Source organism: Periplaneta americana, chromosome 1, assembly GCF_040183065.1.
Source record: "Periplaneta americana isolate PAMFEO1 chromosome 1, P.americana_PAMFEO1_priV1, whole genome shotgun sequence".
Lineage (NCBI taxonomy): Eukaryota > Metazoa > Arthropoda > Insecta > Blattodea > Blattidae > Periplaneta > Periplaneta americana.
Genome location: NC_091117.1, coordinates 149,311,282 through 149,325,829, shown reverse-complemented (window position 1 = coordinate 149,325,829; position 14,548 = coordinate 149,311,282). Strand labels below are relative to the sequence as shown.

The window sequence follows — 14,548 nt, the reverse complement described above, 5'->3', positions numbered from 1 at the left end:
ATTATTATTATTATTATTATTAGTAGTAGTAGTAGTAGTAGTAGTAGTAGTAGTAGTAATAAAGTAAAGGTATCCCCGTAACATGCCATGAAGGCACTTGGGGGGCATGGAGGTAGAGCCCCATGCTTTCCATGACCTCGGCACTAGAATGAGGTGGTGTGGTCGGCACCACGCTCTGACCGCCTTTTACACCCGGGAAAGACCCGGTTCTCAATTTTATAGGAGGCTGAGTGAACCTCGGGGCCGTTCTGAAAGTTTGGCAACGAGAAAAAATCTTGTCACCACCTGGGATCGAACCAACTCTACCAACTGAGCTACCCGGCCGCCCTAGTAGTAGTAGTAGTAGTAGTAGTAGTAGTAGTATAAAAACTGTTTCATTAATCCGTAACTAAGACAAAAGTTACTTTCAATCAGGCATATTAAAAAATCAACTTTTTGTAGTTTATACAGTTTCTGTTGAGTCGTCAAAAGGAGCGATGGTGTGAAAATTCCTCTAACAGGCTATGTGGCCTAATACTTGTTCTGGGAGATGAATTTGAAATGTGTTGTGCCATTACATAATGAGTGGATAGAACATGCAGTATTAATGAACATGTTTCAGCTTTTAGACTCTGAAATTTGTATATATATATTAAACAGGATCTATTTGTACCTTCCCGCGCCATGGCGTCGTGGTCTAAGGCATGCTGCCTAGGACTCGCGTTACGGAATGCGCTCTGGTTCGAGTCCTCGTGGGGAAAGAAATTTTGTCATGAATTTCGGCCAGTGTATGGGACCGGTGCCCACCCAGAATCATGATGCACTTGGGGAGCTATGATAGGTAGCAAAATCCGGTTGCGAAAGCCAGCTGTAAAGGCTGGGGGAATCATCGTGCTGACCACACGATACTCCATTCTGGTTGGATGATCGTCCACCTCTGCTTCGGCATGTGGGTGTGAGGCCAGCAGCCGACTGATCGGTCTGGGACCTTCACGGATTATTATTATTATTATTATTATTATTATTATTATTATTATTATTATTATTATTATTATTATTATTAATTCTGTATCTTCTAATTCGACGAATAATTTTATTATTCATGTATGCACTGAAACAACAGCTGTTTGAAGAAAGGGAAGGATATGGAGTGGATGAAGGACAATAACAATGTATACGGTAATAACGTAGTTTGAGAGGTAACAACTATCTTCGAAATGAGTTGATACCCTGAATGATGATTCATTGTAGGGTAGAAATTCTCTCTGCGGATTGCACCTATCCATTTTCGGTTAAGGGAATCTTTACTCAGAGGAAATCTGAAGCACAAACAGTCGTGTAAGTACAATAGTTTGTCTTCTGTAACTTAATACGGGCCAAAATATTGTAGAAATTAAAGATTAACTAATCAGTGAAATGTAACATCCCTTCCTTCTTTATCTTTACATCTGTGTGCATTGCTGCGATTAAAAATAGCACACGAACGAACCTGTACTTATTCAGCTCAACCAAGCAAATGGCCGCCCGTCGGCTGTTCAATTTGGGAGCATAACACTAGCGCCAGTGAGCGGTCTAGCGGTTATTTAGTAAGTCTATGTTCAAAACAAGCCAGGATGAAGGGGTTATTGAAAACAACAGAACAACCTAATTTGCACTCCGTACTGATTACAGTGTTGCACGATCGTACAATTCATGCATTTTTAAAATGCATGTCTTTTTGGAAAACTATTCAAATCATTGCAAAATAGTATTTGACTTTTGTTGCTCTCTACTAATGGAATCATCCACCAGAATTAGTGACATTACTTAAGGTTCACTCTGAATATTGAACAGAATTGAAGAGACTGAGCATCCTTGTCTAACACTTTGTGTTGTTGTTGTTATGCTTTGTATAATTATGTACTGTTGTGTTTAGCTTGGCCGGTCATAACATTCTACGCAGTAAACCAAGCAAGTCCATTTGACACTAAGGTTTGGATAAAATAGCTGTATCAGGATAGACTGTATAACTGTATAGGATAGAGTCTTGACTTGTTTCAGACTACACCCTTCCATTAGCTAAAACCCCAGATCACAAATATAACATCAGCCTTATACGCTTTGACAGCAACAACTTTTACCAATTTCACTATGCTGCCATCTAGCTACTGCATAAGGAAACACGTTATAACGCTAATTTGAATTGCATGGAGAAACTGTAGTTCCCAATCGACGATGGCGATCCTGGTGGTTTTTTTTAAATTTTAGTCGGTTATTTTACGACGCTTTATCAACAGCTAAGGTTATTTAGCGTCTGAATGAGATGAAAGTGATAATGACGGTGAAATGAGTCCGGGGTCCAGCACCGAAAGTTACCCAGCATTTGCTCATATTGGGTTGAGGAAAAACCCCGGAACAAACCTCAACCAGGTAACTTGCCCCGACCGGGAATCGAACCCGGGCCACCTGGTTTCGCGGCCAGACGCGCTAACCGTTACTCCACAGGTGTGGACTTCTGTGGTTGTTCTCTTCCACATGGCCAATCTGTTATATATGTGATCTGGGCTAAAACACCATCTGTTGGGAAGAGCGCTCCTCACCCCCAAGCTAAAACATCAGCGAGTGAACAGTATAGACTATAGGAACTGAATATACGTCGTCACTACTGTCGGCTGGGGGACACGTGGCAACTAGTTAATGTTTGTATACAAAACGCACGGACCAATGATGCCTATCCTGATTTACCCGAACCTTACTGATAAGGAAAAAAGGACTGTATGAATTATTCGCTGTGCAGTTCCTGTAGAGTTTACTGCTTTTCCTTGAGTAAGTGCATAGTATACTAACTATTGCGAAAACGTTGGTACAGTAATGGAACCAATAAAGACATTGTACACTAGTCGCCTGGAATCTGAAAGCATAGCGGCCGTTAGCTTCGTCTGTAAAACAGAGATTGCGCTTGCGCGAGAATAAACTGTTTCTCCCCACCGTGTGACGTCACTCATGCTTGCAGATCCCAGGCGGGAAGTGTAGTTTACTTTATTGTGAGCAGGGGCGGCCCGTCCTTATGTGCTACAGTGCTACAGCACAATGATATTTTTTGCTCAAATAAAGTGTTTGCAATACCATTTGACAATTTCCCGTTGTTATGTTCATGACGCGTTATAGAGTGTTTAGTCTTCGCTCTTCGCTCTTTGGTGCCTCAGGGGGTTCGTTGTGCTACTCAAAACTTACATGAAAATGTAGACAGTTAATGCGCATGTGCGAAGCTGAAATAACTGCTCTGATTGGCTATTTTTACGCGGGGAAGTGCTGTAGTAAGCTTCAGCACAACACAGCTTGGAGATTGCAAAAGTAAAGCGTAAGGAAAGAATGCTTGTTTGTGGAGGAACTCGGAACTATGTACAATGTATTTGGTAATTCAAATGTTCGACTGCTGCTGCCATCTAACAGTTTTTTGAGGTACCTCCTGAATCAATCAGCAAGCGACGGAAAATTGAATCCCAGAAAATTGATGCCAAGGAGGTATGTAACCGTATAATTCAGGAAACTACTCATCGTTTCCAATCTTTAAGCTACCTAGACGCAACAAAATTGTTAAACAGCGAATTTTTTGACAATTTTTTGCATAATTTTCCTGAACGCGAACTTGAAGTTACTGTCAACAGCTATACTGTACTGAACAAAAGAATGTTAAAGACACAACTTGGAGTTCTATACGGAAGATCCGACTTCAGAAATATAGATGGCTGTTCAATTGTTACAAAACACGGTCTCCAACAATTCACAGGATCCATTCTGTGAAGTAACGAAGTTGTTAAATATTTTGGTTACAACACCAATGACCACTGCTGAGCCAGAAAGATGTTTTTCTTGCTTGAAACGCATAAAAACGTTTTTAAGGAACACTATGTCCCAGGATCACCTCACTGCTCTTGCAATACTGTCAATAGAAAAGAGTATAATGTCCAGGATGGAGGGATTTAACGTTTAACACCAGGGTAATTGACAAGTTCTGCAGAGGGAAGACTCCATATTTCGTCACTAGGCGAGTCTCAAATTAAGATAAATCCATATAAGTGTATACAGTAGGCCGATATAGACATTGTAGCACACTCATTATTTTGACCACCAGCCGCTACTGATTGTGAGTAGAACAGTAAAAGAGAAGACTGCATTGTGTTAAGTACAAGTGTTTGGATAGCAGTTAGTGAAAAAACTGTGATCGCCCATGGAGTTCAGGGACGTGACCAATATTTTTCAATATAGCTATAACTTACGATAGCATAAGCCAGTGGTGGCGAAAATGTAATCGTGAGCCGAGCCACTGTGTAACCTGCAATGTGCATTGCACCTATGGAGGGAGGCGGATACCCGAAGGGGAAGTGATGCAACTGTCTGACTTATTAACGGATTTTCATTTTCCTTGCGTCAAGCACTTATATATAATTTTATACAGTACAAGGTTACAAACTAATGTTCAGTACATGTAACGAAGAAAGAAATGAACAATAAATGAACAATATCACAACCTTAAATTAACTGTCTTCAGAATGTCTCTGCGACAAAGTTTCAAAATCAGGAATTATGTCACTTACTGCCAGTCGTAGTTGATCACGAAGGCATTTGTCTGTCAGTCGTGATCTAAATTTGGTTTTTACTATTTTAATGGTTGAAAATAATTTTTCACAAACGTAAGTTGTAGCGAACATGGCTTCAACAGAGCAAGCGAAAGAACGAAGCTTCGGATATTTATTTTTTGGCAAAGATTTGATTGAAAGTTCAACATTTGTCAGTTCCTTACATCTAGCTTTCATTTGACATCACATAGTAAATCAGTGAGTTCAAATTGAAGAGCTAACCGCATTATTCGTACATCTGCTGAAAAAGGGTCGACGTACAGAGATGATGATGATGATGATGATGATAACAATAACACTTAACCTTTTAATGTTTCATCAGTAACATGTAGTATAATGCCGTTTTATGTTATATAACCGTTTTCCTCGTAATACTTGTGAACAAATCATACATTTAATATTCTCATCATATTGACAGCAAAAAAATGCGTCCTCCCATCCTACTTGGAACTTTCGTACATGGTTTCGAGAGAGACATATGCCACTCGCAGGTCAGAGACAAATACAAATGGAACGGAGTTTGACTCCAGTGAGTGAGAGGGTGGGGGTTGGCGGAGGTTAGAAGCAAGCACAGCTATCACTGCGAGCCACAATGTCTCGCGAGTCACGTTCTCGCCACGGCTGGCATAAGCAGTTCTCCTTCCCCACTGAATATGCTGAGAAACTGACTCACTCCACATCACCTCTAGTCTCCCTTCAGGGGAGGGCACTGACCGAGACTGTACTGGCACGCAGGTCGCTCGGGTACTATCCGGGATGGAATGGTGTGCATGCCCTAAAGCCCCCCGCGCTTCAGATCCCCCTGCGCGCCGCCTCCGAACTCCTCTACAGCCTAAATGATCCTTTCATCTCAACGCGGTCCCTCAATCCGGTCCCACGAGTTATCATGAGTCCTGTGGAGAGGTCACGGTACATAGCGCTACCACCAACAACGAATGGCCCACACCTGTGGAGTAACGGTCAGCCGCGAAACCAGGTGGCCCGGGTTCGAATCCCGATCGGGGCAAGTTACCTGGTTGAGGTTTTTTTCCGGAGTTTTCCCTCAACCCAATACGAGCTGGGTAACTTTCGGTGCTGGGCCCCGGACTCATTTCACCGGCATTATCACCTTCATTTCATTCAGACGCTAAATAACCTAGATGTTGATACAGCGTCGTAAAATAACCCAATAAAATAAAAATAAAATAAACAACGAATGACCACACATCCACGGGGAGGCAAAGTGTAATTACGTTGGCGGAAATGAATCCTAGGTCCAACGCGGAAACATACCCAGCAACTTTGCTTCGATTGGTTGAGGGAAAACCTCAGAAAAAACCTCAACCACGTATATTGCCCCAACCTGGATTTGAATCCTGGCCTGCTCGTTTCATGGTCAGACGTGTTAACCGTTATTCCACAGCGGTGGACCACATCACTCCTACTCAAATGTTCGCGCATAACACCGGCCAGGCTATCTAAACACAACAGTATTTCCTTCCTTTTTAATTTTGTTATTAGAGCCTTCGTATAGAATTTTGAATAGTTTTATTAAGTGTGACGGTATACTTCTCTGAAGCAAAATAACAAACAATAGATAATACATAATTCAATAAATAAATGAATAAAGCAAGCACACTTTCTTGCATCATGCACTGTCATATTGTGTGTTAGTAGGGGAAGAGGAGTTGTTGCCGGAAAATCAGAATCCCAAGGAGGAGGCGATGACGGCCATTAGCAAAAGAAAGTTAATACTGTTTGTGGTGGGGACGGCTGCAGGCGCCTTCATCTTGATACTCATTTGCATCTGCATCTGTAAAATATGCCGCAGCAAATGCACAATCCGCTGCGTACGCAAGGACAACAAAAAGGAAGTAGCCGAAGAAAAACAACAGCTATTGCCTCCCTCAGGGTAAGGACCTACTTGTACATACTTTTGTTTAATTTAGGCTAGTGATGCCCACGTTCGGTTCACGATCTTGAAACTATGACGTGAACCTACTTTCATCACAGTACAGTATATACCAGGCCTGCACAAGTTTTGCGCTCTCCGAGCCGGCTCACAGCTCATGAGCGGAATGCAGATATTAGCTGCGCTCTGTATAAGGGTGGACTGGAAGTAGGGGTGGACCTCGTACAAAATATACACAAAAGGAAGTACTATTACAAGTGCTTATGAAATGAATTCCCGTTCAGTGTTCGCAAAACTATCTCGGACTATTATTAATTAATAAATAAATATTTATTTTACAGAAGCAATAGAAATTCTATAGCTACTTAAATGTACAATATCATTTTGTTATATTTTTATTTATCAGTACATCAAAACGAGGTTTTATGCTGTTGGCAGCTGAAAGGAACAGTAGCCTACTGATCCTAATGAAACATCAGTTACAGATGTTCGATGTCTGCCTTTATTAAAGTTGATTATAGAAAACAGTTGCTCACAAATATAAATGTTGAGCCAAACATAGCAATCATTTTCACAGCCAGCCTGTGCAGTCGTGGATGTTATTGCTAATGTTTAGTCTTGTAAAACTAAACCAGGCTAGTAGTATTATTCAAACGATCTTTAGTTCTTAGGTCACATTGAAGATCAATAAGTTCGAGCTGTAAATCGTTAAATGTTAAATGTTATGTTCCGTCTTTTAGATTCCTCCATACTGTACTGTAGCAGTAGGTAAGCAACGTGAAACAGTTACTGAGTGGTCGTTTCCCTCTCCTTTACTTATAACAAGTCTATGTCATTCTGACGTATCTTCCTCTCCGTTTTCGGCGAGCGGTAAACACAGCTCTCCCGCTCCGAAGGAGCGCGCGCGCTCGTTGAGCGCTGTTTGTGCAGGCCTGGTATATACAGTCACGAAGCTTGAGTTGTGAGGATGCTAGGAACAATAGACTGTGCCGGTACTATTTCGCATTGTCTGTAATGAGGCGATATTAGCGATCCTAGTGGTTAGCAACTATCTATGAACGCATATTTACTACGTATTGAGCTTCGTGATTGTGACTGTGCCTTCACGCAGCGCGCGGAGATCCTTCAGGTATTTGGTTGTGTTGTAATGCCAACAACACAGCCTCAGTGTTGGAACGTACTACAGGTAGTAAGTATAATAAAATATTGTACCATGACGCTGTCCAAACCGTCAAACTCTTCACGGAAATGTAGGTTCAAAGAAAGTTATTTTTTGTAATAAAATGGACAGAAAATGTGAGATGTTTATTATGTAATAAAATATTACTAGGTGTATAATTAATATTAATAATTTATGTGTTTTAGTTTTTATTTATTTTTTTCTTTTTCTTTTTTGTCTGTCTTTCTATTTATTTATTTTAGGAAATGTAAACAGAAAATGAAAATTCGGATTCCTTGCTGAAGTTTGTGAGCATCTTACTCATCTCAATTGCAGATTTCAAAGGAAATATAAAAACATAACTGATGATTTTCAGCTGTAAAGGCATATCTAGACTGTTTAGAGTTTTGGAAATCTCATATTCTACAAAAGGAGCTTCATTATTTGGAATGTTTGAAGTCGCTAAACAATATATCTGATCAAAAGAGTGAACAATATTGCAACCTTTTGGAAAAATTTTACTAGCCATCCATTTAACACTTCAGGCTATTTAAATAGTTTATTATTAGTATTACTATAGTTATTATTATTATTATTATTATTATTATTATTATTATTATTATTATTATTATTATTATTATTATTAATTTTTTTGCAAACCCCATGTCAATTTATGTTCGGAGTGCTAATTTAAATTTACAGTAAGTTCGGAAAAATATAATTTCGAAAAGTAGATATTTACGTGAAGAGCATTACTTTAGAGCCCTTGAAAAATCACATTATCCTAAACTTCGGACATTTTCCTAAAAAATAATGGTAGGTCTAGTGTTTATTTTGCCTATATCTGCGAATAACTCTTCTAAAAAAATAAAGCTTCTTAATTCAAAAAGAATGCTACGTTTATTTAACAAGAAATTAGAAACATTACTAAGGATTGCTTTCACAAACATTAGCCAGATTTCAATCAAATTGTAGATAATCAGAAAAGAAACTCAATACGCAATGAGTGAACACATTTCTTAGGACATTCCGCCACTGAAACAAACGCTATTATAAACACACAAAGATAGGTATTCCGTTTGCTGCTTGACAGTAGATCTATATGACGTGGTTTCAAGAATCCAACTTGGTCTGTTGTTCATCAGTCTAGAGCTGACAAGCAAACATTCTGATGGGAGCAGATAAAAAAGTTATTTTTTTGTTTCATCATGTTAATGTCAAAAGAAGTGATTTTACAAATTTTGGCCACTAGACCGCAATTATGAGGGCTGTAAAAAATTAATTCACCAGGGGCCGTTAACAGAAAGAAAACATAATTTCATTGGAAAAATTTATTGAAACAGACACAGCAATTGTTGAGCTATTTTTCAACATATTCTCCACCGTAAGTGAAACATTTGTCATATCATGGGATCGACAGAGAGGTGCAGACGGCTGTCAAACACTGGTTCCGATCCCAGGCGGCTGACTTCTCCGACACAAGGATACAAAAATTGATCCCATGGTATGACAAATGTCTCAATTCCAATGGGGATATGTTGACAAATAACACAACAATTGAGGGGTTAGCTGGAAGAAGGACGTAATTCGAATTGCGGCGTTTATCCTTAAAATGGCTATATGCATTCTTTGGCGGCGTTTCTACCAACAACCACAATGTTATGCCTATACTCCCAATAGATTGCAATAGAGAGGTATTATTGAATTCCGTCCGTCTTCCATCTCACTACTGTGGTTCCAGGACCGGCGAAGGGAACTGCAAGGGCGTTCGCGTACCTGACGAATGTTCTGATCTATCCTATCTTTCGCCTATTGAAAGCGAATATAACCTTTCTGATGTTGAAAGTATCACTAAAAATGAATTACATACGTAAAAGTAGAAAACGGAAACGGTTTAACAAACTATGCAAGAATAATCTAGCAAACGGCGACGAAATTACGGCAAAGCTTACACAAGTAGGTCGGGAAAATGGTGAAAGAAATACAGTATTTTTGTCAATGGAGAATGAATATAAGGTACTAATAATATAGGCGTATGCAGTGCTATAAAATGTGTCAATCATTTAGGAACGACCATATTTCTGACAGGTTAGCAACAAAACATTTAAGCCAGTTGCTGCCAGAAGAAATATGAGATTTCTACAGAGGAACAAACCATTTTCCATGTGTTTAAGGTTGAAGTGTCGAAGGTTAAAAAAAAGTTTCAGTAATCTCAAATACTGTTACATGGTAGAATAAATTCACTGCCTTAATTTCCTCGCACGTTAGGAGATACAATAAGGGCTTTCTGAAGCCAAAGTTCCGACAACCACGATGACTACAGACGCCTAAGGGCATTTGTTGTTTCACCAATAGAAACCCTTACATTACAATTTTTTAGTTTCCGCACAGTATAGTATATACAGTCACGAAGCTTGAGTTGTGAGGGTGCTAGGAACAATAGACTGTGCCGGTACTATTTCTCATTATATGTAATGAGGCGATATTAGCGATCCTAGTGGTGAGCAACTATCTATGGATGCATATTTACTACGTATTAAACTTCGTGATTGTATATATTAGGCTGTGGTTTCAGTCTGATGTCACTTAGACACATGGTATAACCCTAGATTATATATATAACAGATAGCTCATCTCTATGTTAAAATCGATAGCACTTTGAAGAGAAAACCGCCACGATCACCACCCGTCCGCCGTAAACGAACACGAGATGGCAGTATAGTCGCTAATGGAATTCAAATGGGAGTTATGACGTGACTCCTTATGTAATAACTAGATAGCAGCATAGTAAACCTGACAAAAGTCGTTACTGTCAAAACCTATAAGGCCGAGCAATCTGGGTATATATGATCTAGGGTATACCATATCTTTACATGGTATACGGAGCAGTCCATTCGCTTTCGTAAGCCACATCGCACCTTGAGCAAAGTCGAGCTGCAGTACCTCCATTCAAGCGAAACAATCCCCCGACCTCCACTCCTAAAGGTACGGTCACACGTCGCTACTTTTGCTGCGCAACTTTTGTATGTAGCTGCAAAAGTTGCATGTTGTGTTCACACGTAAGTCAAAAGTAGCGCTGCAAAAGTTGCAACTGGATATTGCGAGTCTGTTCACACACAAGGCGCTACTTTTGCAGCCGCAATCTTGCTGCAGGTTTCCAACTACTGTACGTGTTGACTTTTCAATATTTACTTTGTGGTTATATTAGCATTATTATGGGACTCATGCGATAGCTTACTTATCTATTATTTGCTTTTCTGTCATAACTAGTATTCAGAAATTGGCATTATTTTTACTAGGAATATAAAGCTATTAAAAACGCCTATATACTTAACTAATAATCAACAGCATATTCACGTAATCAATGTTGACAAGCCTCCTGTTTGAAACTACGCTACGGAAAATTAAAAAAAAAAATGAATTATATCGTCAGCAAGTATACTCAGACTGTGTTGTACATTTAGTAACTGTTACAAATCATTTCTTTTCATCACATCTAACATTAAAATATATCCAAACAATGAAAGCATCATTGGGACATTTGGGTGGCAACACTGGTCGCAACCGCAGCAAAAGTTTCAACGAAACCGATATCAAAAATGCTGCGGCTGCAACCCTCATAATCCTGTTCACACGTCGCTACTAGTACGCGCAGCACAAAAAGTAGCGGGTAGCAGGTTCGGCAGCCGCTACTTTTCGGGTTGCACCGTTGTTCACACATTGCAGTACGAGAGTTGCGCAGTTGTTTGTACTGCAGTGCTGCAAAAGTAGCGATGTGTGACTGTACCTTAAGTTACATTATTTAGCTAATGCTTTCTGTAAATTATCTTCTGAAGACACAAATATTGCTTGGTGTTGACAGTTAAAAATTGTGCAGGAAAGTAACGGTAAATTTGATTAATTGCAATGCATTATGTATTCTATTAAAGAATTCGGAATATTGTATTTGATCTCATACGCTTGTTTATCCAATACAGATCCTTGGAGCGGCCGGCACGACCCTCAATCTTAAACATGTTTGTACACATTGTGTACGCTCTTCGTGGGAATAGACAACGCGACAGCTGCAGCATCAACGGCAGTAGGGGTAAGCCTGTGAGAGTGTGGTTTAGTAAAGACATACAATAAGCGTTACAGATGTTCACATTTAAGACTGGCGAATTAGTTTAAGAACGATTCTTTCGGCTTTCATTGTGATTAGATTGACATGAAATTTCTGAGTTTTACCTCCGCGGCCGCACCTAGAAGTGCAACTTTTCGAAACATTCTAATCTATGAACCAGCCAACCTTTAATGTAAACAAAGGGGTGGAGAAATATTCTAAGATAACAGCACAGGATTGACAAAAATACAAAAATAAATATTCATGTACTTGAGGTCTAAAACTGTACAGTAGTGGCACAAAAAAAAAAAAAAAAAAAAAAACCGGAGCGACCCTTGTAGCTGATTTCAGAGCCTTGTTCACTCAGAGCACGACAGACTGGTAACTAAGATTTTCGTGGTTCGAATCCTTTCTGGGAAGGAATTTTTTTTTGTTCCTTATTCAAATTTATTCCCAATAATTTTCGATTGCAGCGATATTTTACTACTTAATTAACTTATTATTCCCAGAACATGAATTTTACCAGCAATCGAAAAGTATTGGGAATAAATTTGAATAAGGAACAGAAAAAAGTTTCCTTCCCAGGCAGGATTCGAACCACGAAAGTCTTAGTTACCAGTCTATCGTGCTCTGGAGTGAACAAGGCTCAGATCGGTCCGTTTTTTTTTTGCCACTACTATACGTGCCTAACACTTGCTAGTGTAAAAATCGTTGTGTGTGCTGTAGCCTGGTGTACTCTGCATAGGGAGGAGCATTAAGAAGACAGCGTATTTTCATAAAATTTTCAAATGTTTATTTATCTCCATATCGTTCTTGTGTGGAAAAATCGGACTAATTATCAACAAGGTATTATAAAAAATGTGTTACTTTATAAAATTTAGCGCCTGTCTTCTTAGTAACTAAAACGAATGTCGTAATTTCTATATTAAGAGATTATACCAAACACACCTGAAGGATTTCCGCGCTGCAATTAAATGACATTTCATGTTACGTATCACAGAGACCATACATTTCGCAGCAAGTGATTTACCTCAGTATTTTTCTTATCTGCAGTTCAGAATGTAGAAGTTCTATGATCAATCGATATATATATATATATATATATATATATATATATCTGTATCTATATCGATATCATATCATATCATATCATATCATATCATATCATATCATATCATATCATATCATATCATATCATATCATATCATATCATATCATATCATATCATATCGTATCATATCATATCATATCATATCATATATCATTGTCAGCTGTCATATACAATGTATAGGTGGACAAGTCAATCAATAAAATTCTTGAAGTGAATACAAATATTGTAAAAAGAAATAGTCTTTTAGCACCATCTTAGCACAAATTTGCAATATGTGAGATGGTAATTTATTTACAATATAACTGATAGAAACAACGGGAGACTTTAAATAATAAGATGTCCTGTAGTTTTTAATAAATATTTCATCCCTTTCCTTTTTATAATACGTATGTATATATTTATTAAATTTAAACATTTCGCTATTGTTTTTGTAAAAGAGAGCTAATTTATAAATAAAGAGGTGATTGTTAAAATTATAAAATTTCTAAAAATGTCTCAAAGAAATTCCCTTGGTTTTAAATTGTAAACAATTCGTAAAATACGTTTCTGAATCATAAAAGAGAACTCGAACAAAACAATATAATAATATGAAAACACATAACAGAGGAATAATTTATCCCTTGTTCAGTTGTTTTGGACATCTAAGTATATCCAATCCAGAGAATAGAAGAACTTTCCAGGTCTCTGAGACTGAAACCTGCTAGTAGATGCGAAAAGGCGGAAAAATTAATTTTTATAAACAGTTCCAAAATTTAAAAAAAACTACAACCATGATTCTTTTAGAAAAGAGAGAGAGAAATCTACTCTAGCAAAACTTACAAAGAAATGTACCCACTTACTTAAAATAATTTAAAAGTTTTAAAATAAAACTGTTTCAAAAACATCTATTGAAGGAGGAAGAAACTATTCCAAACAGTAGGCTTTGCTCAACTCTATAATGTAAAAACACAAATATTTTTAGATACATTAAAATACTTCAGTTATGGCCGTTATGAGACATTCTGTATATCTGTGTTCCTAAATTTATGAAGTCAATTTTGCTGTACTTTTCCTGAACTACTATTATAGACTGAATCTGTTAATCAGAATTGCAAATTACAAACATGAATTAGTAATTACGTGAATAAAAGAGACGTAATAATGAGCAAGGGACAAATGACAGCCAACAGAAGTCTTGCATGTGTCCCAATTACAAATAGGCTAATGTGTGTCCGATGTGTGTGTGCGTATGTGTGTATATATATTTTGAAACATGTTAAACACAAGTCTTTGATTTGTCATATATGTTCTGCACTAGTTCAAAACTTGGAAATACACTCCAGACTAGTGCAGTGTAATGTAAATGGATCTTAACATGATATAAAATCGCAACTGTTACTCGTGCCTTAATTAAATGTAACGATTGATTAATTGATTTCTTTACGAACAGAAGAAGGTGGTGAAGAAGAAGGTGGTCAAGAAGAGGAGGAGGTTGTGACCTCGGAACCGCAGCCTGCCTCAGAACGTGAGAACCGCCCGCAGCACCCGATGTAAGTTTAAATGTCTTCTCAATCAGTGTCTAGAACACAGATGGGCATCGTGCCTCACTTGAGATTTTGTGCCTCACTGACCTTCACAGAGCTTATCGCTCTGAGTGACATCATCTTCAAAGTCCCCGTTCCTCCCTCACGTAGCTCCTAGGCGTGGG

At 38.4% G+C, this 14,548-nt stretch overlaps 1 protein-coding gene across 3 annotated transcripts in view; it reads left to right on the top strand.

Moving 5' to 3' along the window:
- The window catches only part of LOC138701956 (uncharacterized), a 43,410-nt gene that overhangs the window by 16,906 nt on the left and 11,956 nt on the right, over positions 1–14,548 (top strand). For 2 of the 3 annotated variants that reach the window (XM_069829361.1, XM_069829343.1), the window contains exons 5-7: positions 6,252–6,489; positions 11,626–11,735; positions 14,291–14,390. In XM_069829361.1, the coding sequence (XP_069685462.1) occupies positions 6,252–6,489; positions 11,626–11,735; positions 14,291–14,390 (448 nt within the window). The remainder of the gene's footprint in view (positions 1–6,251; positions 6,490–11,625; positions 11,736–14,290; positions 14,391–14,548) is intronic. The other variant, XM_069829352.1, reaches the window with a different exon arrangement.